Genomic DNA, 24,179 nt, shown 5'->3' on the forward strand with positions numbered 1-24,179 from the left:
GACACCTGTCACCAAACTCCAGTAGGACACACCATCAAGCAACGCAAATATAGTTGGATTGGTCACACACTCAGGCGAAACAACAGCATTGCCAAAGAAGCACTTGAGTGGAACCCCCAAGGAAAAAGAAGGGTGGGCCATACCTGGCGAAGAACTCTGGATCAAGAAATTACTGAAGAAGGCAAATCCTGGGGAGAAGTGAAGTCCATGGCACAGAATCGAGTTCGTTGGCGAGCATTTGTTGAGGCCCTACGTTCCCCTCGGGATCATAGGACATAAATATATATAATTTAAAAACAAGTTTAAACAAAAAATTGACTGAGTTAATTGTTGAAATATACTGTATAGAAAGAGTTGAATATGTCAGTTTGAATTTTTAAATGCAATATAGCGGATATTGGGTACCTCACATGTTTTCCAATAAATATTACATTATACTTTTAAATCCACATTTCAATGAAAGCGTGTTTTCTAAAAATAAAATTTCTTCAAGTAAAGATTATCAGTAAATATCCGGGCAAGGTTAATTATTCTTTTAATAAATTAGGAAGATATAATAAGAAAATTAAAAAAATATCTAATCAAAACTTATTAAATAATGGTATAATTCAGCTTCGAGGTTAAAAGGGTGTCTTGTCGCAATGATATATTGCACAATTCAACTGATATTAATAGAATTTGTAAACAGTCAAGACAACATTTGTATGTCATTTACACTTGTCGTTATTTACCGGCCGCCTGCGTCACTGCTTCGTTCAATATTCGGTTTTCACCATTACATTGTTAGCTAATAAAACGATAACAATGCTAAATTTAATATTAGAAAATAGAAATAAATTGTTTAATAATACAATATTTAAATACTTAAATTAATAAATATTTATAGTTAAAATTTAAAATATTTCTTGAGATTCGGATATTAAATTTAAAGTGTGCAGTGGAATTACATTATTGATTTTTATTAAAAAACAGTAATGTCAATTATGTATTAAAAAATATTTATTTTAATATATTTTTTATTTTTGATTAATATTCTCTTCGATTTAACACGGATTTTCTTTAATTGTAAGTAACTTTATTTTATTTTATGTATTTCCTGTTTTAAAATATATCGAGAATTTCTTAAAAGTAAATTATTGCATTTTAAGCGTAGTTGATAGCTTAAATTAATTTTTTTTAAATAAAATCATAAATATTTTCAACGAGCTTAAGTAACCAGCGTTACTTAGGTTTTATGCGTAGTGAAGATAGCTTTCTTTAAATTAGGCGTACACAGTAAATTTTTCTGCTATTTTAAACGTTGAGTATATTTCATATTTCAAGAGCGAGAAAAAGGGAGACTATTTGATTTTGTGGTGATTAATTTAAAAGAATCTATTTATTTCGTACCCAAACGCAAGTGTAGCTGTTTCCCCTTTTACCTTATACTAAAATATTTACTAAAGAAGCAAAGGCAGTCTTTTGTAAAAAAGTTTTCTTAAAATTGAACGAATGTGATAATCAGAATTGGATTTAATAATACATACGTTTCGGCCTATATCTCCGTAATCATGCGCTTTTGGCCAAAAATGGTAATAGCCCTTATAGTAGAGAATTAAATTTCTTCTGTTGAATCTTTTTTGTTGAATAATGTTTTTTTTATCAATAACCGTTTACGACTTATACGACTATTACAATGACTTTTTGAGCTATATCTCTTCTAATAATTGATTAAACCATAGAATGTTCATAACTTAATTTTTAAATCTACAAATTTTACCTACTTGCGTTCAATTTTGAGCTACTACTGCAGATAATGGTGAATTGTTTCTTGCACTTAATAATAGAAATTATTTTTTACTTTAAACAGGTTCAGTATATTCAGTATCATATACTGAATTTAAATGTACAAAGTGCTTAAAAATTTGGAGGGTAGAAGTGCCGCTATTTTTAGAAAAACCGTTTCGACCTATATCTTCGTAAACGTGTAGGTACTTAAGGCCAAAAATGGTTTTAGATGGTCTGAACTTTAAATAAAATAAATTTAATTAAATTTAGGGGTGCAGATAAAACTTTATCACATTATTAACGCACTTCTGTGTTATCACACGTATATCGTTTGATAACGCATTAAAATTTTCTGGCGTGTTAAACCATTTTTAAACTGGTTAATCGAAAATATGCTTACGTCCAAATTTTCGGAGTCAATTTGTACATCAAGTACATTTTTTTGTTTTTTCATTGCCTGCAATTCTTCTTAAAGCATCGAATAATAATAACAATCTACAGCTGTATTTCCCTTCTAGTATAAAAAACATAAATACGCGAAATTCAGACCTCGTTAGATCATTGATTAAAAGAAATGTGTGTACGATAATTTGTTTGTAATCAATACAATAATTCCATTCATTGTGGTTAATTTTATAAAAACAAATCTGAAATCATAATTCTGAATAGTTCAACTATAAACACTTTGGTCGGATATTTATTATTTGTTATTTAGGTCATTAATGAATTGATTTTCCGTTTTATAAAAAAAGCCATACCCACCAACTATTATTTATATTTTGTACAATCCGAACAGGTATAAGAACAGATCATTTTTATGACTATTATACAAATATTATTTATTATATGACATTTTATATGGAAGTTATTAACAAAGCCCATTGTCCTTTTTCGAAACCCTCATAGTTGAAAAACACTTAAGGATGTATGAGAACGGCAGTGAGGGCACAAATTAAAAAAAAAATATTTTTTCAATTTTGATGATAAATTATATTTTAATTTGACGGTATAAGACGAAAAGTAAGAATAACATTTTTCGATATCTGGCGTAATTTTCAAAATATCGAAAATTTCGTTTAATTATAAGTTGAATGAAAATAAGATAAAAATAATTTGAACCCTAAATATATCCTGCTCTTACATCCCTTGTATGGACGGAGAAACTTGGTTTTTTTCTTTTCCATGCCATTGCTTATATGTTTACATTCTATTAAAAAGTTTTTTTTTAATTTGTTTTCATTCATTCTAAGTGAAAATTATCAAAAACTTTCAAAATATGTCGTTTTTTGAGATTCCTCTATAAGAGCCAATGTATTTCATATCGATTTCTTAAAAATTTGCACGGATACCTATGCGGAAATTTTGACCACATATTCTTTGAGTAAAAATATGCCTATAAAAAATGTTGAGCCTTTAAACCAAACATTGTTTTCATGCTCACACACCCTTAAATGTTACAGAATGTTTACAATAGAAGTTTCTAAAAAATTCGTTTCATTATAGATTTCATCTTTAAAATGTAAATGCTTATATCTACAAGCTATTACTCAATTCGCAGAACAATTCTCTTTATTTTCTGGGATACAAATTACCCTCAATTATTATTCGGAAAATCATTAATAACAGAGTAAATGAATTTTTATTTATTCGTTTATAACTAGGTACTATTTTTAATTTCACTAGTTTCGATTTCTATATGAAATCTTGTTCAGGTGTCTTAAAATAAGTGTAAATATATTGCACCGAAATGCATAAAAGTAAATAGCACTATACGAAATACTTAAAAACTATTTTATGTTTTATGATTAATTTTTCGGAAGTTGATTTTGATCATAGGACAAACTTCGGAAATAGTGATTTCGTATATCGTCTAAGTCTTAGAATTTCTATTATATTTCTTAATTCTTTCGTATGTAGGTAATATCTATACCTAATTATAATTTTTGAAATGAAGACATATGATCTATATTTTTAACCGACTTCAATTTCAAAAAAGGAGCAGGTTCTCAATTGGCTGTATTTTTTTTTTAATGTTTGTTACCTCAGAATTTTCGACTGGGTGAATCGATTTTGATGATTCTATTTTTATTTGAAAATTGGTGTTTCCCGTGTGGTCCCATTTCAATTTGATCCAGTTCTGACAATAGCATCCATGAGACAACCATAAAAGTCTTAAATTTTCATTAAGTATGTACGCGACAAATGGACGAATAACTCAATATCACGCCAACCGATTTCGATGAGTCTTTTTTTAATGACAAATTAGTTAATGTGCTTCCGATTCACTAAAAATCACAAAATAAAAAAAACCGACTTCGGAAAACCTATTCCAAAACAAATTAATATGCACTAAAACGTAAAAAATATAACAATAATATAATGTAGTTACAATTATTGTTATTTTTGGAGTCAGTGTCAGCTAAGTTAATGTAGCAAACTGTTTTGTCACAATTGTTTCCTTGGCTGACTCCGACTCCAAAAATAACAATAATTGTAACTACATTATATTATCGTTATTTTTTTACTTTTTAGTGCATATTAATTTGTTTTGGCACAGTTTTTATTTTGGTTTTTGAAGTCGGTTTTTTTTTGTTTTTTTATACTCGCTGCATTGTGTATGTGTAAACAGTCAATGGCTTCCTTGATGTAATTAATACTACAAAATAGTTCAATTACATTTTATTTTATCTAGCATTACATTTACTTATGTTTACTCATGAGGAGAGTACAAAAAAACCTGTATTTATACTAAAATGTCTTTTTTAATGCAAGAAAAATTGGTTCTAGGTTAAATTTATAAAGAATTGTAAGGAAAGGATGACTCCACACGAATTTTACACATTTTTTTCATAGTTCATTCCGGGTTTATCACTTCAGGATTCCTGCATAACACTCTTAGGAAGAGAAAAGATTGCAGTGTATTCGAATGAGAGTCACTTGGACCATAAGACCCATAGATAAAATAACATTAAAGTATTATGAGCGCCAAGGCAAGTTTAGACTTGTGGTTAAAATTGTTTGTACCTTATTTTCAACTTTGATGATGAATTTTGTTGATGAATGTGGACGAAAAATAAGCTTATAATTTTTCGATATCTGCCTTTGTTTTCGAAATATCGAAAGCTAAGTAATTAAACAAAATATTCAATTTTCGATATTTTGAAAACTAACAGATATCGAAAAATTTCATTCTTAATTTTCGTCTTATATCGTCAAGTTATATAATATAACTTAGCATCAAGATTGAAAAAATATATTTTTTTAAATTTGTGTCCCCACGGGTTTAACAACGGGTTATTTTGTTTTAAATTATTTGTCAAGGTTCTAACTTTAATTTAAATAGTTGTTTTTTAAGTCCCACGTGTAGTTTTGGAAAAATTTATGAAAATATATCATCCAACTACCATCTTCCCATTAAACTAATGTTAAATATATTCCTACTTTGTAAGTCATTTATTTATTATTTAAATAATCGGGCAACCGTCCTGAAATTTTCAACTTCATATAAATATGAAGTCGAACTCCATATAAAAAAAACAAGCCTTTTATACAAAATTGCCCTGGCGCTCGTATATACATCCTTAAAAATTAAAAAATTGTAGATCATTTTAAGACAATTTGAATTATTTTTCATGTCCTTTTACCAATATAAATTGTAATTGCTAGAACGATTTGCCGTTACTATATATAACACCGGATAGATATTACTCTAATAACAAAAACTTTTCAAATTAGAATTAAATTTAGTGTAGTTGTAACAAAAATTAAGATTAATATGATTTAGTTTTAAGAATGTAATTTTAATTGCCCTGCGAGAATTAAATTTCTTTATTAGCGCGGATGCATTAATTAACGCTACCTGAGAGGGTTGCTTTAACTAACACTCTTAGGATCTACGTTGTTTTTATTGAATAGGTAGAATAGGTAACCTGACTCCTTTTTACGCCATCATCAAGACAATACTACAAATTTGGGACTATTAATTAATTAAAGCGTATCCGTGAGGGTAGTGAGTTTTATTCACTCACCTCTACATATAAATATGTAGTATTGTTTAATCATTTTTATTCATTCATTCATTTCAAACAAAATTCATTTTGTTATTCTCCTGCTGTAATTTTTAACACCACCGCTACTAGAGAAACTGACGTTTAGAACGTTTTAGTAAAGCATAGTATTATTTTCAGTCGATATGAAAATTGAAATATGGCTTTCCAAATATAACTGTATTATCTCCGTTACTCTTAAGTATATATATATATATATGTTTTATTTTATTAAGTAGAGCCCATGTTGAATATTCGTCGGTATTTTAATAATACTTGACGATCACCCAAGGCTCCTCCAAAAATTATGTAATCACAATCACAGGATTGACTTCTGCGAAGTAGCGAAGAAGAAGATACGGAGTTCAGTAACCTGACTCCTTTTTACGCCATCATCAAGACAATACTACAAATTTGGGACTATTAATTAATTAAAGCGTATCCGTGAGGGTAGTGAGTTTTATTCACTCACCTCTACATATAAATATGTAGTATTGTTTAATCATTTTTATTCATTCATTCATTTCAAACAAAATTCATTTTGTTATTCTCCTGCTGTAATTTTTAACACCACCGCTACTAGAGAAACTGACGTTTAGAACGTTTTAGTAAAGCATAGTATTATTTTCAGTCGATATGAAAATTGAAATATGGCTTTCCAAATATAACTGTATTATCTCCGTTACTCTTAAGTATATATATATATATATGTTTTATTTTATTAAGTAGAGCCCATGTTGAATATTCGTCGGTATTTTAATAATACTTGACGATCACCCAAGGCTCCTCCAAAAATTATGTAATCACAATCACAGGATTGACTTCTGCGAAGTAGCGAAGAAGAAGATACGGAGTTCAGTAACCTGACTCCTTTTTACGCCATCATCAAGACAATACTACAAATTTGGGACTATTAATTAATTAAAGCGTATCCGTGAGGGTAGTGAATTTTATTCACTCACCTCTACATATAAATATGTAGTATTGTTTAATCATTTTTATTCATTCATTCATTTCAAACAAAATTCATTTTGTTATTCTCCTGCTGTAATTTTTAACACCACCGCTACTAGAGAAACTGACGTTTAGAACGTTTTAGTAAAGCATAGTATTATTTTCAGTCGATATGAAAATTGAAATATGGCTTTCCAAATATAACTGTATTATCTCCGTTACTCTTAAGTATATATATATATATGTTTTATTTTATTAAGTAGAGCCCATGTTGAATATTCGTCGGTATTTTAATAATACTTGACGATCACCCAAGGCTCCTCCAAAAATTATGTAATCACAATCACAGGATTGACTTCTGCGAAGTAGCGAAGAAGAAGATACGGAGTTCAGTGCTTTTATATACACAGACATTCAACATACTGCAAGCGCGAGTTTATTTAAAACTTGCATTTGTATAGAATCTATATTACTGCATGCTACCTACCTCTTATGTTTCACTTATTGAACTAGTAATAATAGCTGAGACGTCGACGAGTAAACTTTTTTTACCTCAGAACTTTAAAGAGGGCCAATTTATTGACTATTTTTATATAAAAAAAATTCGCTGAATACGAAGGTGATAAAAAAAATTTGTAAACCCTGGGCTTCATGGTTAAAAATTATGATTTTTAGCGGCAATATTCTTTGTTTTGAGGTTTTTTGACTTTTTAAAGAAAACGGTGCGTCGGACAAAAAAAAGTTAAGAGCAAAGAAATTAAGACTTTAGCAAAATACGTCGTTTAAGGTTAGTTGTGACTTTTTGTCTTTGATCATTCAATTGTTTTAAACAAAAAAAAAACAGGCTCAAATTTAACAATTTCTTTTTGATTTTTTTTTTCTGCTTTAAAAAAGTCGCATAGATATCTTATTTTAGTCAAAATTTTGTATTTTGTTCATAGAATACACAGTTTTTTTAATTAACAAATTTGATTATAAGGGATTTACGTTTTTTTGGGACATTTTTTGAATTTCTCACTCCGACTGAGCATAAATATTAATAAGAACCAACAATTGTATAAGGTCTTGCTACTCACACCCCCTCACCCATCGCACGGAGAATAAATGGCTTATAAACAAATTGAATTTGTTGACTCAAAGAAAAATCATATCAAATGTCCTAAGCGAATCAAATGGATGTCCTAAACGAATGAAATGGAAAAAATTTTCCTTACGAAGGCAATATTTTCGTCTTGAATAATAGAAATATCAGAAATGAATTATGCTAATTCCTTTCACACTAGCGTTTAATAAAATCACTCTCGTGATAAAAACCTTATCTACTTATCAAAACTTAATATTTTGTTTAGTCGAACGCTATATTAAATTTCACTATATACAATTTTAATATGTCATGATCCCAAACCGTTAAGAAACAGGTATTTAAAAATTCTGGGGCTTCCGTAGTGTTGTTTTACATCAATACCAAATTATTTCAAGCAAATTAAGATATAATGGTCCGGGAGCGGACTGCAAAATCACTTGACCCATCGGTAACCAGCTCAAACTTTGTAATAAAGTGACAATCAAAGTCTTAAAAACAATGGACTATGGCAACTCTATCAAACCGGTTGCAAATGAAGAAGGGGCAATAACAGAATTCGTAAATTTACTCATACCATGTTAACAGGTTGCCTAATTTTTGCAACCAATTTGGTCTGGCAACCTATTATTTCTTGAAAAGATACATTGAAAGCTATAACTTCACGTAAAAATTATCCGTTTACCTTATGGGTTAAGTTGGTACCCCAAAAAGCGCCAACAAAAACAAAAGTTTCTATACTTTATCGACCAAGTTGATCTGGCAACCTATCATTACTTGAAAAGGTAGATTAAAAGCTATAATTTCACGTGAAAATTACCCGTTTACCCCATGGGTCAAGTTGGTATCCCAAAAAGCGTCATCAAAAACAAAGGTTTCCATACTTTATCGACCAAGTTGATCTGGCAACCTATCATTACTTGAAAAGGTGGATTGAAAGCTATAATTTCACGTGATAATTACCCGGTTACCTTCTAGGTTAAGTTGGTATCCTAATTTTACATTACAAATTGTCCCCTCCTTCATTTTTGCAACCGATCTGGTAGGGTTGCCAAAGCCCATTGTTTTTACGAGTTTAATTGCCGCTTTATTACAAAGTTTGAGTCGGGTACCAACGAATCAAGTGATTTTGCAGTCCGCTCCCGGACCACAGTATCAAACCTCAAAAAAAGATTTATTCGTTATTTCAGCTTTCCCAAATGATTTTATCTGATAAAAACTAATTGTATTATATTGAATAGTTTAGGATCAAGTCAAGAATAAGCAACTTATTCCATCGGCTATAAAATCGTAATGTTAACTCCCCTGAGATGTTTTTATTTACTTAATCATCTTGAGATAATAAATACACACACACAAAAAAAAAAAAAACATAACAAAAAATAAATTTATGGGTCAAACATTTATAACCTTCTTCGCATACGCATAGACCTTTTCTATTATTTATTATTCACAAATTTTAGTAACACCTTAATATAACACTCTTAAAATGTGTTTATTTTTTGTCGTCAGGTAAATTTATTCCGAAATATACACATTCACAATTTGTAATACAGAGATTGCAGGTAAAAATTTATCATTTTATCTCTAAGTAAATACATTTGATTTGAATTATTTAGTATACAAAAATTCTCGCTCTTTTTGGATTTTAAACGTCAAGAAAGAAGAAAGGTCAATCTTATATGGAGGGACGAACTGCTTGTGGTACTGAAAGACATATTAGGTACGACCGATTACTTCGCTTAAAAAGGTCTGTACAGACAAAATCGTTGCGGATAATACAGAACACTATAGCTAGCCAAAAGATACACTGAACGATGGGGCCTACCAGTGCATGACGATTATTCCAGGAGCTGTAACAGTGAGGAGGAAACAGTGTGTCTCATCTTACCTGTTACTGTCTTGCCATGAGGAAATGGACTGATTTGGGTCAGCCTTTCTTTGAAAATCTCTTCGATCTGAAATTCGTTTAAGTCAGAACATTGGGGTAGTGGAACCATACGAAATTGTTATTTCGTATAATTGTTCCTGTGAAATCTAGGCATTCTTCGAGACAAAAATTTCCAATGAATCCAATAAAAGTGGTTGAATGAATACAAATTGAATGAACAAGCGCACAAAAGCTAGATTTTTGCTAACAATTAGGTACTGTCTAAACTATTCGATTTACAAAAAAAATGTTTCAAACAAAAAATGTTTGCGTATTTATAAAGAGCAACTTTCTAATTTAAAGCCTTCGTCTAATGTTTGTCAGTTATGAATCAGATTGACGTTTTAATTGAACCTGAAAACTTAGATCGAATTCGATGGCGATATAAGATGTGTCCCTTTCAAACTAATATTTTTCTTCGAAACATTTTTTTCGATTTAATTTATTTTTCGAATTTCAAGAATAAGTCACTTTTAAAAAGCACCCTGTAAATGGTATGAGTATAAAGAGCGGTAAATACTTTTTCCCGGAGCGGCTATATAGCTAGATCGGGCTCTGAATATAACATCATATTCCTATAAAACTTAATACTAGACTCCTACATTATAAATATGATAATTGATAAATGATAATACAATAACTTTTAGCTGATAACCTTAACTATTAACATAGATATAATTATTAAAATGCGTTGTTATTAACATTATTATATACCTTCTGAATTATTTTATCTACATTTAATTGAAATATTTTTTTAATGTAAATGATTAATAGTTTTATCATTTAATTTTTCATGTCTACATTATTTTTACACGAGTGAGTGTGAGAAAACGAATAACTGTTGGATAATCTTGAATAGGGAATTTGCATGCTTTTTATACCATGCATATGAAATATACCAAGGTATTCTAAGTTTAGTCCCAAGTTTGTAACGCTTAAAAATATTGATGCTACCAACAAAATTTTGGTATAGGTGTTCATAAAATCACCTAATTGGTCCATTTCCGGTTGTTTGTCTGTCTGTCACCTGTCATTCTGTCAATTATTATAGCGTGCTTAGGACGTAGAAAGTGAGGTCGAGTAACATAGGTCAATGAGCAAATAACAAATGAGCAACATAGGTCAATTGGATCTTGGGTCCGTAGGACCCATCTTGTAAACCGTTAGAGATAGAACAAAAGTTTAAATGTAAAAAATGTTTCTCATAAAAAAATTAACAACTTTTGTTTGAAACATTTTTTCATAAATCACTGTTTAACCGTGAGAGTACAATTTATGCGCAAATTGTATAGAATGTATTATATGGGAATATCAGTTATGTATTATGGCATATACATATATGTGTACATGCATGTATGTGACAGAGTAATCAACACTGTCTATACATGGTATTTCAACAATTAACTCAGTCAATTGTCTGTTTTCATTTTTTTGCTTTAATAAAACTTATTCATGTAACAAACAGCAAATAAAAATTATTTTTCGAATAACTAAGGTTTTTGTATACTTATGTGGTATTTTTATTCATTTTGGTGCTTTGCAATTTATTTGGACTAGTTTTTCGGCTCTAGTGGCTAAATTAATATGCCCTTTTTGCTGCGTTTTGACAGTAACTTTTTGGCATGCAATTGCATTTCATGGATCTCGTGTTGATTTTCCAAATGCGAGAACTTTGTTTTTAATGCCGCCAGAGAGTGTAGAATGGGTCTCGACATGTTTACGATGTCCCAATGTCCTTTGCTCAACAAAATATGACACGAAACGACGAATAATATTGTCGGGCGATGCCTGTTGGCCACCATATTTTCGATGATATGCACGTTGAGTTAACACAACTGAACGGCTGTACAGCGTCACTATTTCGGCGTTTAGTTTTGTACTATAGTTTAAATTGTACTGAATTGACGTTTCAAAAACAGGTCTAATCAACTTGACAATCGCGATCGGTTGACAAATGCAAAAGGTATTCAATGTTTACATACCGGCATAAAATGTATTTTTGTTTTTATACACCCTGTATAAAAACTTGTACAACCTGTATAAAAATATGTAAACCCTGTATAAAAACATGAACATCCTGTATAAAAACATGTGTATACCCTATTATACCCTATTATACATGAAACCAATTTTTGGTTTGGAATTTGATGAAACTTGGTGGATGGGGTATAATTTTGATCCAAAAAGTATAAATATCAGGTTAATTTAATGAGATATCGCAATATTTTGATTGATCTATCACAATTAATCTAGAGGATAAGTGAGGGCTATAACCTGATAGTCTTTGTTTTTAAAGGATAAATTGTTTTCTATATGTAGCCAACTTAAGTGGACACCCTTCAGATTAAAATTTTTAGTTTGCTTAGAAAATTTTATAGTGTACTGTAAAATTGCAGGGTGCTGTCGGATCAACCTTAAATTAAATATCAATGCAACATTTTAACTCCTTAATTCCTATATAATTTGCATACCATTTTGTTATACAATTAACGTGAACCACATTTTTACAATGAAAAGGCGGGTACAAATAAAGTAATATATTTTCGAGCATAAAAAAGACATTTATTTCATTATTTTATTTATATGCTAGGATTAAGTAACATTCAAATATTGTCAAAAGCAATAATGTATATTGGTATTAACAATGATAAGACATGAAAAATCTATTCTTATATGTATTTAATTATATTTACCTAAATCAGTCATATATTTTTATTTCAAATGATAACAATAAAATTTTGTGACCAAATTATAACTATTAAATTTATTAACAACCAATATTGAATTGATGAATGTGATTACTGTTGTATAAAATAATGGCTAAGGTATGTTCAAAACAGCTACATTTTTTAAGTATATAATTAATAATAATTGTTATTAAAGATTTAAAGTCAATAAATTGTGTGTAAGTTTGGAAAGGTTGAGAAAATTTAAAAAGTAGTATTTCATTATCTAATTGTCAGAAATTGTTAAGTAAAAGCATGCGTTGCTACTAATTGGAAACATTTTATTTTGCTAATATATAATCCACTTCACTTAGTGAAAACATTAATTGAATTCCGCGATATGGATTTGATTTTCTTATTTCAATATTAATAATTATTACGAGTATACGAAATATACATAGTATATTAAGTTTAGTTCCATGTTTGTAACGCTTAAAAATATTGATGCTACGAAAAAATTTTTGGTATAGGTGTTCATAGAATCACCTTATTAGTCCATTTCCGGTTGTCTGTCCGTCTGTCTGCTTGTCTGTCAACACGATAACTCAAAAACGAAAAGAGATATCAAGCTAAAATTTTTATAGCGTACTTAGAATGTAAAAAGTGAGGTCGAGTTCGTAAATTAGCAACATAGGTCAACTGGGTCTTGAGTCCGTAGGATCCACCTTGTAACCCGTTATAGATAGAACAAAAGTTTAAATGTAGAAAATGTTTTTTTTATAAAAAAATAACAATTTTTGTTTGAAACATTTTCTTGTAAACATCATTGTTTGCCCACAAGGGCGCTAATTATGTGCAAATTTTATAATATGTATTAGTATGGGAATATCAGTTATGTGTGTGTGGCTATTTAAGTGGATATCTTTCTTTATTTACGTGACGTTAAAAAACAAACGATTGCTTCATCAACACTGTATACATGGTATTTCTATAATTAACTCAGTTTACTGAAGGGCGTGACATGCTAAAACTTTCGTTTCTTTTAAGATTCACATAATATGGAAATATTTATTATTAAAAAATGAAATCATCAAACAACAAATGTAAATCAATATTTTTATCTATTTATATTATAGATTTTTTAAATTTTATGGTTCTGGTCATTCTGAAGAATAGTCGATCCCCAATCTAAAGAATTTCATAAAATAATAGTTTTTTCGTTAATGCTTTTTTCAGCCTTTTATCTAGAAACATTAGAATTTTTAAGAGAGAAATAAAATTTTTGTGTACCAAGCTGTTTACAGTAATCTTTTAGTCCAGTGCACATACGGAATGACCCAAATGTTTTGACACTATAGTGTCAGATTTTTTATTCATTCATTCATTCAATTTTATCTATTCATTCAAATTGGATGATTTTAATGTCGTTGGACTTGCCTGCATTTTATCTTTAACCCCATGAATGTCAAAGTACACGCTAGGATTGATAGAAAAAATTTATTCGTGTTCGAAGCCAAAAATTTTTTCGTGAGTTTCTTAATTTTGTTACAGTTTTTTGCATATAGTTTTTTAATAGTGCATCTTCTTTTTCAAGAGATATAATGATGAAATTTTTAGAGCGTGCTTAGGACGTAAAAAGAGAGCTCGAGTTCGAAAATGAGCAACATAGGTAACAAATATTTCTTATAAAAAAATAAACAACTTTTGTTTGAGACATTTTTTCGTAAACATCACTGTTTACCCGTAAGGGCGCAAATTAGGACAAACACAAAGTGTTACAGAAAGAAATTCACGAAAAAATTTTTGACTTTTAAACACGAATAACTTTTTTTCTACCTTTCGTGGCGCGGATAAAACACAGGCAAGTTCAACGACATCAAAATTATCATATTTGAATGAATAAAACTCAAAATATGGGCCAAAACATAAAAAAGTCATTTTCCAAGATGGCGGTGGAAGGGGTAATTTTCCAAATACGCGAAATTAGATTTGAGGTCTCCAAACACAACCCCCTATTGAATGAATGAATAAAAAAAATCTGTTGTTAAAGCTTTTAGGTCATCCCTCTACGATTTACGTTATTGCACTGGGCCATTTTAGTAAATTGAATAACTACTTTATAGGATTTTGTCAGCAAATACTATTACTTACTATAGTTCAAAGTTTTAAATTACGAAAAAAAAAGAATTATTTTCGTAATATAAGTAAATTATAATTTGTATTAATGAATACAAATTGAACGTCCCTGTTCATTTTATCATATTTGCTTATTGTGATTACAGATTGCAAATAGTAATCAAATTAAAAAAAAAAAAAAAAAAAAAAAAAAAAAACTTTATAGGAAGAACGTACGATTCTTTAATTTGATTAAATAATTGATTTCTACGTTTTTTATAAGTTCCAAGATTTATGTATACCTATTTAATACGGGTTTGCCACAAACTGCATAAAACGTTGATATAAATTAACAACAAACTTGATTAATTAGCTTTAGACAAGGTTGGGCAAGGGTTGCTATACCAGGACGGCAAACCATGGCCTGTTAAACTATTGTTGGTCCAGCACCTGCAGTTGGGAATAGCATCTGCATATTGTTAAAGACGTATATTTGTAAAAAAAAGCTCTATACCATCTTTAAATTTTAAATAATGGTTCTTACTCAGGTCAGTTTTATCTTATAGTTCAGTCTATCTAAGTAAGTAGTTTATACAAAGTGGTTATTTCTCGAAAAAACTGAATGGATTTCTTTGCTTTTAAAACAATATTTACTTTATTTTACTTAGCATATCAACAGTTATCAGAAATTAATCAATAATAATAAATATTTCTTATCGTTTAAATGAGACAATTAGGAAATTAAAGAAATTTTATGTATAAGAAAAAAAAAGATGCAAATGACCTACACTATAGATTATTATTATATTCAAGACCTTTAGTACTACAGTCTAAAATGTTTAACTTTTACCCACGCCACGGCAGTATGTAAGCCACGGTGTCGCTTTCTTATCTATTTTGTGCATAATCAGTCGACAATACAATATTATTTGGTAAAAAACAATGCAAGCCTTGTAAAATTAAATTGCTTTTCCTATCACTATAATTTGATATATTAAATTAAATGAATCTTAAATTGAAAATTTAAATAAAAAATTTTATTTACATTTTAACATACGAATAAGAACTAACATATATAAATTCTAAAAATCTAACAGAAAAAATGAAGTCTTCTTGCTCATGGCTTCTTTTTCAAAAGGTGGATTTAGAATAAAATTGTAGTTTTTATTGTCCTTGTAATTACTATTATTTTTGGCAGTGCATTATTAACCCAGCGTGGATTTACTGCAAAATTTGTACAGAAGGTTTTTACGATAAAAATAAGTCGTGGAGTGGTGTGACCCTTGAGGCCCACATGAATAGCTTCCCAGTATAATAAAGAGTTATAAAAAATAAAAATAAATTTTTCAAAATTTTTTTGAAAACGACTCGACCGAAACTTATGAAATTCTTTACGGATCATATTGCCGGTAATACGCTTCGATCAACACCTCAACGTACGCACACACACACATACATCTTCTCCAAATTGGTGTTAATGCCTGATCCTAACCATGAAACGTTAATCATATATTGAAAATTTTGATTTCGAAAATCGGTCCCATTACAAATTCCTATATTGGGGAGTTAAAAAGTACAATTTGTTTAAAAAAAAAGGATCTCCGCTGCGTTGGTGATATAGTCAAACTCAAGTAAATGCGTAACATTATTTTTATCTATACATTAAGGAAACATGATCCCAATAAACTTTTAGTTAAAAGTTTATAAAATTGAATTTCCAGAACCTCATATATTTCGAGCAGCTCAGTGAAATGCATCCATGAGTTTAGAGGGTGGAGTATGGCAGCAAAACTTGGTATGCTCATTAATGCACCAATTCACTAGACTGCTATCTGTATTGTCTGGATGGGCATTGGCGATATTTGAACCTATTTTCACAAATCGTCTGCTGTGAAAGATTTAGTTGCCGAAATTTTCTAAAACCCACCTGCCTTTCGGTTTCACAGTGGGAAGTCTACCATACGTATTTTAATAGTTGTACCCTTACTTGAGTATCTATGTCTTTTTTACGTGAAAGATACCATACATTTATCTATCATAACCGTGAGGCTCGACTCCAAAGCACGGGTCCATAGCATTTGTGTACTATGAGACTAGTTCGGTATTGACTTTTTATACAAGTGCTAAAAATTTATTTAATTTACTTTGTGATTCGCTAGAATAGTAAGTATGCTAACAAGCCACCAATCAAGGTTGCATGTATTTAGCATATGTATGAAAAATATTTTTGTTTTTCTACTATTGTGAAAATCAATAACGAATTGAAACATTTCCTAAGCAAAACGTATTACAAAGTTTCTTGTCGAATATATAAGGAATGTTTGTATGAAAATAATTTTTTAACAAATAATATTTAAATTTAAAATTAATGGTTTGAGAAATTCGTGGTTTACAATCATTTACTATATCTACATAATTTTGTCTACATTTTTATTAGAAACATTCTTGTAATTAGAATTTTTTCAATATTGTTTCAGGCAAAAATGGAAGCATCTGAACGTATATCACCTGACAAAGTAATGTTTTCGGATTCACCACCACATTCTGGGAAACACTCAAATGATGACAGCACTTTGAGTGTATCATGGTCAGATCATAGATCGCGTTACAATCGTAGCCAATCTGTTACGGATGTTGATCATGATGAATATTCACCGGCAGAAATTCGTCGGATACGAGAACGCTTAGTACGACAACATGCACCACCTCAACCATCACAGTTACGTTTGTTTACCAGAAAACAAAAATTAACTTTAACATCATTAGCATTGGTAGATTTTATGAGTTTTTGTTCAATGTCAATAATGGCACCATTCTTCCCACGAGAGGCATCACAAAAAGGGATGAATGATTTAACATCGGGTTTTGTATTTAGTTTTTATGCTTTTATTATGTTTATATCGTCACCAGTATTTGGTAAAATTGTAAGTACCATTATGTTTTGTTATTCAAATTTGGAATGTGTCGATTAAGTAACTTTTCGTGAAAGTTTAAGATGTTGTTAGTAAGAAAAAAGCTGAACTGTTCAGATAAAGCCGTCGTTATGAAAGCGAAAAATATTCTTGGTCCAAGATAAAATTTCTTCCATCACGAAAGCTTTTTTAGGTTTTGCTAATAAATAGTTTACTTCTCAAATCATGTTTTTTTAATAGATTAGAAACTTTATATTCTCAAAAGCACAAAAGTTTTCGAAAAAATAACATTAAATTTTTCAAGAAATATAATATGAAATTTAAAAACTTCCCTCACTTTTAAATTAGAAAATATTAGAGGCCTTATGTTAGAGGCTTTAAATACCAGTACGCCTTTCAGATAGACTCTCAAATATATCCTTGATAAAATAAGTTGTCAAAATTTACACCTAGATCCTAGAGCTGACAAGTCCACCCTGGATCGAAAAATTATTTTTTGGCCCATTCTAAATATTATAAAATCAAAAAATAATATGAAACCATAAACTTTATATTTCATTAATGTTTTAGTTACCTAGAGTAGGCGCAAAAGTATTGTTTATGTCTGGCATGTTTTTAGCTGGAATTTGTAATTTAATTTTTGGGTAAGTTCAATCAAATTTCTTAACAGAAAAATAGAAAAGAAAATCACCTTAAAATTGAATACCACAAAATTTCAATACATAACTTCTGAGTGCGAACTAACACCTAGTAAAACATCTAAGTAGCAGACCATACTATAGATAGCACAAAAATATTATTAAAAAATATAATTTTGGGAAACTGTATGTATTTTGAACCTCAACATCGAATCTTCGAAGTTGTTAAACGAAAATGTGGAAAAAATATTTGAATAACTGGTGGAGAGAATATTTGAAGAAAGAATAATTATTCTTAAGTCTTAATTAGTCTTGGAAACTCTGATAAAGTCTTAGGAGCTCTGAATAACTCAACAAGAATTTTTTAACGTTTTTGGACTGTCTTAGTCAGAGTTATACAGGCTTATTAAGTCTGAATTAGACAGTCCGAAAACTTTGAAAAATTCAGAGTGATAGTTCCAAGTTATTAAGACTTATTCTTTCTTCAAAAATGTTTTCCCACCAGGGATGGACAATTCCGGCATTTAAAAACAGTACCACTAGGTACACATTTGATTCCGAATAGATCCCGAATTCCGATGATTGTTTTGAGGGATATCCGTTTTAACTTTGAATTACTTTCCAGACTTTTAGAATTTATTGACAACTATGATCTCTTTGCAACTTGTTGTTTTGTAATACGAGGTATGGAAGCTCTTGGTGCAAGTGCTTATTCAACTGCAAGTTACGTCTTTGTAGTAAATACATTTCCAAATTCCATTGGATCTGTTTTAGTAAGTATATCGAAAATTTATCCTCGATAGAAATATATTAATGTTACCATTATCATTTTAGGGTATTTTAGAAACGTTCGTAGGCTTAGGTATGAGTACAGGTCCTGCAATTGGTGGTCTACTGTATTCGGTATGCATATGTGTTAATAAAATTATATATTACAAAGATTGTGGCTAGATAAATGACTGAAATCGTTGTTTTAACTGAAATTCTGAAAGGATTTGATGTAAAAGATAATATAATCAAACAGCCTCTTACAACTAAAATCAATTTATCTTATTATCCTGAAAAAAATTTTAAAAAGTTACTTGTATTGCCTGTCTCATTCTTAGCCTCAATCTCAATTTGGGTCACTTTTGTGGAAAGACTTAGAAGAAATTTCTCCCCATAATGTCTCAGAAGTAAATTTAGGACCCCGAGTAACCACCTAACGCCCTCAATTTTGCCATCCTTCAGTTTTGCAACTTTTTCTTCCCACTTTCTCCCACTTACATCGGACCCTGAGTATCTTAGACGTAAATCTGTAGTAGCAATATTGGTCTTAATTAAGACTCAATTCAATTCAGTATTCAGATTCTGAAGCCAGAAATTTAGCCACAATTTTATAAATATATGCTTATTGCGTACTCTTTTTATTATATGTTATTTTCTAGGTAGCTAGGCGGTTTTGGATTACCATTCTATGTTTTGGGCATTTTAATGGTTGCTGTTGTGCCCATAAATTTTTATCTATTACCATCAGCAGATGAATGTAATATGGGCAGTAAAACAAGCTCAATATTTGATCTACTAAAATTACCATCAGTTCTAGTCACTGGTTTTGTTGTGATAATTGTTTCCAATACTTGGGGATTTTTAGATCCAACATTAGAGCCACATTTACGTGGGGTAAATATTTATTTATTTGTACAAACCAACGAACAAACATTGCAAGTTAAATAAAAGCTTGTAAAAAGAACTTCAATCTTGTATTAAATTTTGATTAAATATTTTACAGCTTCATCTGTCTCCCGAAAAAATTGGTTTAATATTTTTATTATTTTCCGCATTATACGGAATTTCATCTCCCGCATGGGGTTGGTTAGCTGATAAATGTAATAACCATTGGTCAATGATGGTAATAGGATTGTTATTATGTACAAGCGGATTGTTACTGTTAGGTCCATCGCCATATCTTTCACCATTCTTAGATCGGTAAAAAATGTTTGTAAGCCTCCTGCACGTTATATGATTTTGACATCTTTCAATTATGTAAAATCTAAAATTGTCGATTTACTCACTAATCTGCATATAGAAAAAATTAGTCCCAAAGTTAAGGACTTGAGCCGATTAGCTATTCTCAAAACTTTAAAAAGCTATATCATATTCAATGTAATTCTAATTCGAATTTATTCCAACTAAAGTCATTCGTTTTTTGGAAGTTAAAACCATCCAATGTGCACGATTTCTATTTACATGCTATTGTTTTCTGAGTTAATCTTTGAATTTCATTCCAGGTCAATTTGGTTAGATTTAATTGGCTTATCCATATTAGGTATATCAGTAGCTTTAACGTTGCTACCAACATTTCAAAGAGTGTTATCTAGTGCAGTGTAAGTTATTTTCTTTTACAAAGCTCCCTTTAAACCCGATGGAAAATGACTCTTGGCATCTTTGTTGGATAAGATCCAAAGATACATTGATTAAAGTCGTTTTCCATTATATTTGAAAATGAGATATTCAACAATTTTTTTTATAAAAATATCAATAATTGATTTAAAATTTTATAGTGAAGGTGGATTTCCAGACTCATTGTCAACTTGTAGTCTTGTGGCGGGACTCTGGTCATGTATGTATGCATTGGGTGAAGTTTTAGGTCCCGCTTTAGGAGGGATATTATTAGAACATGTTGGTTTTCCTATGGCTGCCACAATTCAAGCTTTAATGAGCTTCACCTTGGTAAGCCCTTTATATTCGTAAGACAATGTTCATGAATTTAATATTTTCTATCTTATTTCAGGCAATTTTAACTTTATTATACTTTACACTAAAGTCAGTATTTACAAAACGTGATAATTCTTCTGATAGTGGAATAAGTGGTTCATGGAAAAGCTCTCTAAGTGATGATGAAATGATGAATGAGAAACAACCTTTATTGAGTGGTGTAAAAAAGGGTCAAACAGAAAGTTTAATTTATACAAATGAAAAGGAAATTTATAATAATATGAGGAGTTTATATTACGTGAGTATATTCAAACTAGACTACTTAGGCTTACATTCATGTCGTAATACCTCTCAGACATTCTTATTTGGAGGGGCTTAACAGATATTTCTTAAACATTTATTATATGATCAAAATAATTGGATGATTTCCTGATCGTGCGGATTTAGCAGGACCGCAACGAGGGTACATAGCGCCGGTGGCAAGTATTTTGGTTGCGCCTTATATATATCGGGATAGGCTCTAACGATTTTGATGAAAATTCGTATACTGATATTATTTAACATAAGAGTAAAGGCTAAAAGGGGAGAGGTGCCATTATCATGTAATTTTACCTTAAAGATTCTGTCCAATAAGATCGGATCAAATTTGCCTGTGTTATTAAAAAAATAGAATTTTTTTTACTTTATGACGTCATCAGAATCCAAAAAATTTAATTTTGCTCTGTCAAATCCAAATTTTATCCAATTTTGATAAACCAAGTATGTAATCCTACTAAAATTGGGCATTGATTTTCAAACTTATGATCAAAATTAACCTAGCTGTAATAGATTTTCAGAATTTGGAGTCCTGGTCCGAAAAACTGGCAACATGAAAAGAATGACCCAAAATTAGTGTGTTTTAAAAAAAATTCCAATAAGATCGAATCAAATTTGCCTATTTTATCACAAAAATCGAATTTTTTTTACTTTATAACGTCATCAAAATCCAAAAAATTTAGTTTTGCTCTGTCAAATCTAAATTTTATCCAATTTTGATAAACCAAGTATGTAATCCTACTAAAATTGGACTATATTTTTCAAATTTGTGATCAAAATTAATCTAGCTCTAATAGGTTTCCAGAATGTTCTTGGTACCGGATTTAAGCACATAAGGCCGGTGGCGGGTGCCTCCTTTGCCACACCCTAGTTACGTACCTGCTCTTTAGTTGCGTTAGGATGCTGGAATTTTTGTTTTAGTACTTTTGTTTAGCTTCGAGATATCGTTCTTTGTTTACGATTTTAGGTGATATCTCAAAAACCCGACGTCCAATCGACAAAGAGGTTGACACTGGGCCTTTAATTGATTTTCTCCCAGATATCGCCTTTATAAATTCGTCCCCTTTCAAAATAATCCGAGGATACAAAAAAGAACTATTAATAAAATAAATAAGGGGGGGGGGGGGGGGTTTGTACGTAACGTTTGCGTTGAATTTTTACGTTACGGTACTAAAGTCCAGTTTTTACGTTACTAAAGTTCAATATGCATTTTAATTTACTTTGTATCTAAATTCTTATTGTTTTAGGGACAAGAAAGTGACGAGGTAACCGACGTAAGAAAAATGATGAGTATCACAGCTGGAGGAGCATGTGAATTATAAAATAAAATAAAAACATTGAAATAGTGAAAATTTTCATAAATTATATTTATGAATAGCATTTCTTGATTAGAATTTTTTTTAAATGTTAAAAAGTACGAGACGTTAAAATGCTACAACATGTTACACTTTACACAGTACATTACAGAATTTTATGTTATATAATGATACGCTTAAAGATTATATTTAAAATTAAATGCTTTCATACTTTGTATTTATAAAACACCAAAAAACGTAATAAACGGTTATATTTTAAATAATCAACATATTTTGTGTATTTAATTTTATAAGAATATGGTTGGCCGCCCATTAAAGATTTCTGGTGAACCAAACATAATAGATATTTGAAATTTGGTATTAAACCACAACTTGGGATAAATCCGCCTAAAATATTTTCAGATTTATGACACTTCCGTTTATACCGGAAGTGGACCCTAAAATCGTTATTTCAAATGGAATGCCCTATTTATTTTTACACAACTCGCTTAAGTCAATAATAAAAGAATAATTACAATGAAATTTTTTATTTATTTAGAAATTATGTGCATTTCTCAATTATATAAATGTTAGATTTTATCCATCACTAATGATATCGCACAAAAAATAATCTTTCATCACATTTTCTAATTCTCATGTAATTTTTTTTTTTTATTATATATTGTGCTTGCAAAAATAACACCACAAATAATTCTGCAAAAATAGTTGGGGTGAAGATAGTCGACTAAAAGTATAACAAAACAAGTGAAAACAAACAATTGACTGAGTTAATTGTTGAAATACCATGTATAGGCAGTGTTGATAACTCTGTCACATTTCACATACATACATATCTGACATATTTAACTGATATTCTCATATAATGCGCAAGTGTTGATGCGCAATCGTTTGTTTTTTTTTGACGTCATGTAAATAACAAAAGATATTCACTTTGATATTCCTATATTAATACATACTATAAAATTTGTACCTAATTAACGCCCTCGTGGGTAAACAGTGATGTTTACAAAAAAATGTTTCAAACAAAAGTTGTTTATTTTTTTGTAAGGAACATTTTTTACATTTAAACTTTTATTCTATCTCTAACGGTTTACAAGATGGGTACTACGGACCCATGACCCAATTGACCCATGTTGCTCATTTACGAACTTGACCTCACTTTTTACGTCCTAAGCACGCTGTAAAAATTTCAGCTTGATATCTCTTTTCGTTTTTGAGTAATCGTGACCACAGACGGACGGACGGACGGACGGACAACCGGAAATGGATTAATTAGGTGATTTTATGAACACCTATACCAAATTTTTTTTTGTAGCATCAATATTTTTAGGCGTTACAAACTTGGGACTAAACTTATAATACTATGTATATTTCATATATACATGGTATAAAAATCGATTACTTTATAATAATAAAAGAAAAATTTATTTATAATCAATTTCAGAAAGGGAATAACATAATTTCTTACTAAAAATTCAGTGAAAAAGAAAAGTTTATTTGTTGTTGCACAGTATAATTAATCCATTTTATTTGTAGTAAATCATTTTAGAAATAATATCGGAGCAAAGTTTTTGACCCTGCAATAGAAAATAAATACATTTTAAATAGAGCGATTTTCTTTATAGCTAAGCCTAGGTTTTTAACGCGCATTGATTGAAATACACGTTTGTTACAGTTATGTAAATATAGTGTTAAATGGAGTAATAAAATGCAATGAAGCCAAGGTCTTTGCGAAAAGCTCT

General features: G+C 29.9%; 1 protein-coding gene across 2 annotated transcripts; it reads left to right on the forward strand.

Moving 5' to 3' along the window:
* The first annotated feature begins 988 nt into the window (after positions 1-988).
* Positions 989-22,704, forward strand: LOC123304959 (MFS-type transporter SLC18B1-like). Of its 2 annotated transcripts, none has more exons than XM_044886528.1 (11): positions 989-1,065; positions 17,037-17,483; positions 18,042-18,115; positions 18,735-18,882; positions 18,944-19,012; positions 19,541-19,771; positions 19,881-20,077; positions 20,380-20,475; positions 20,653-20,821; positions 20,883-21,104; positions 22,369-22,704. In XM_044886528.1, the coding sequence occupies exons 2-11, from the start codon at positions 17,043-17,045 to the stop codon at positions 22,441-22,443; spliced, it is 1,722 nt and encodes a 573-aa protein (XP_044742463.1). In that variant the 5' UTR covers positions 989-1,065; positions 17,037-17,042; the 3' UTR covers positions 22,444-22,704. The 2 variants fall into 2 exon arrangements, with proteins under 2 accessions (XP_044742463.1, XP_044742462.1); XM_044886527.1 differs by lacking the exon at positions 989-1,065 and adding an exon at positions 12,510-12,603.
* Positions 22,705-24,179: the final 1,475 nt, after the last annotated feature.

Source organism: Chrysoperla carnea, chromosome 1 (genome assembly GCF_905475395.1).
Source record: "Chrysoperla carnea chromosome 1, inChrCarn1.1, whole genome shotgun sequence".
Taxonomy (NCBI): Eukaryota; Metazoa; Arthropoda; class Insecta; order Neuroptera; family Chrysopidae; genus Chrysoperla; species Chrysoperla carnea.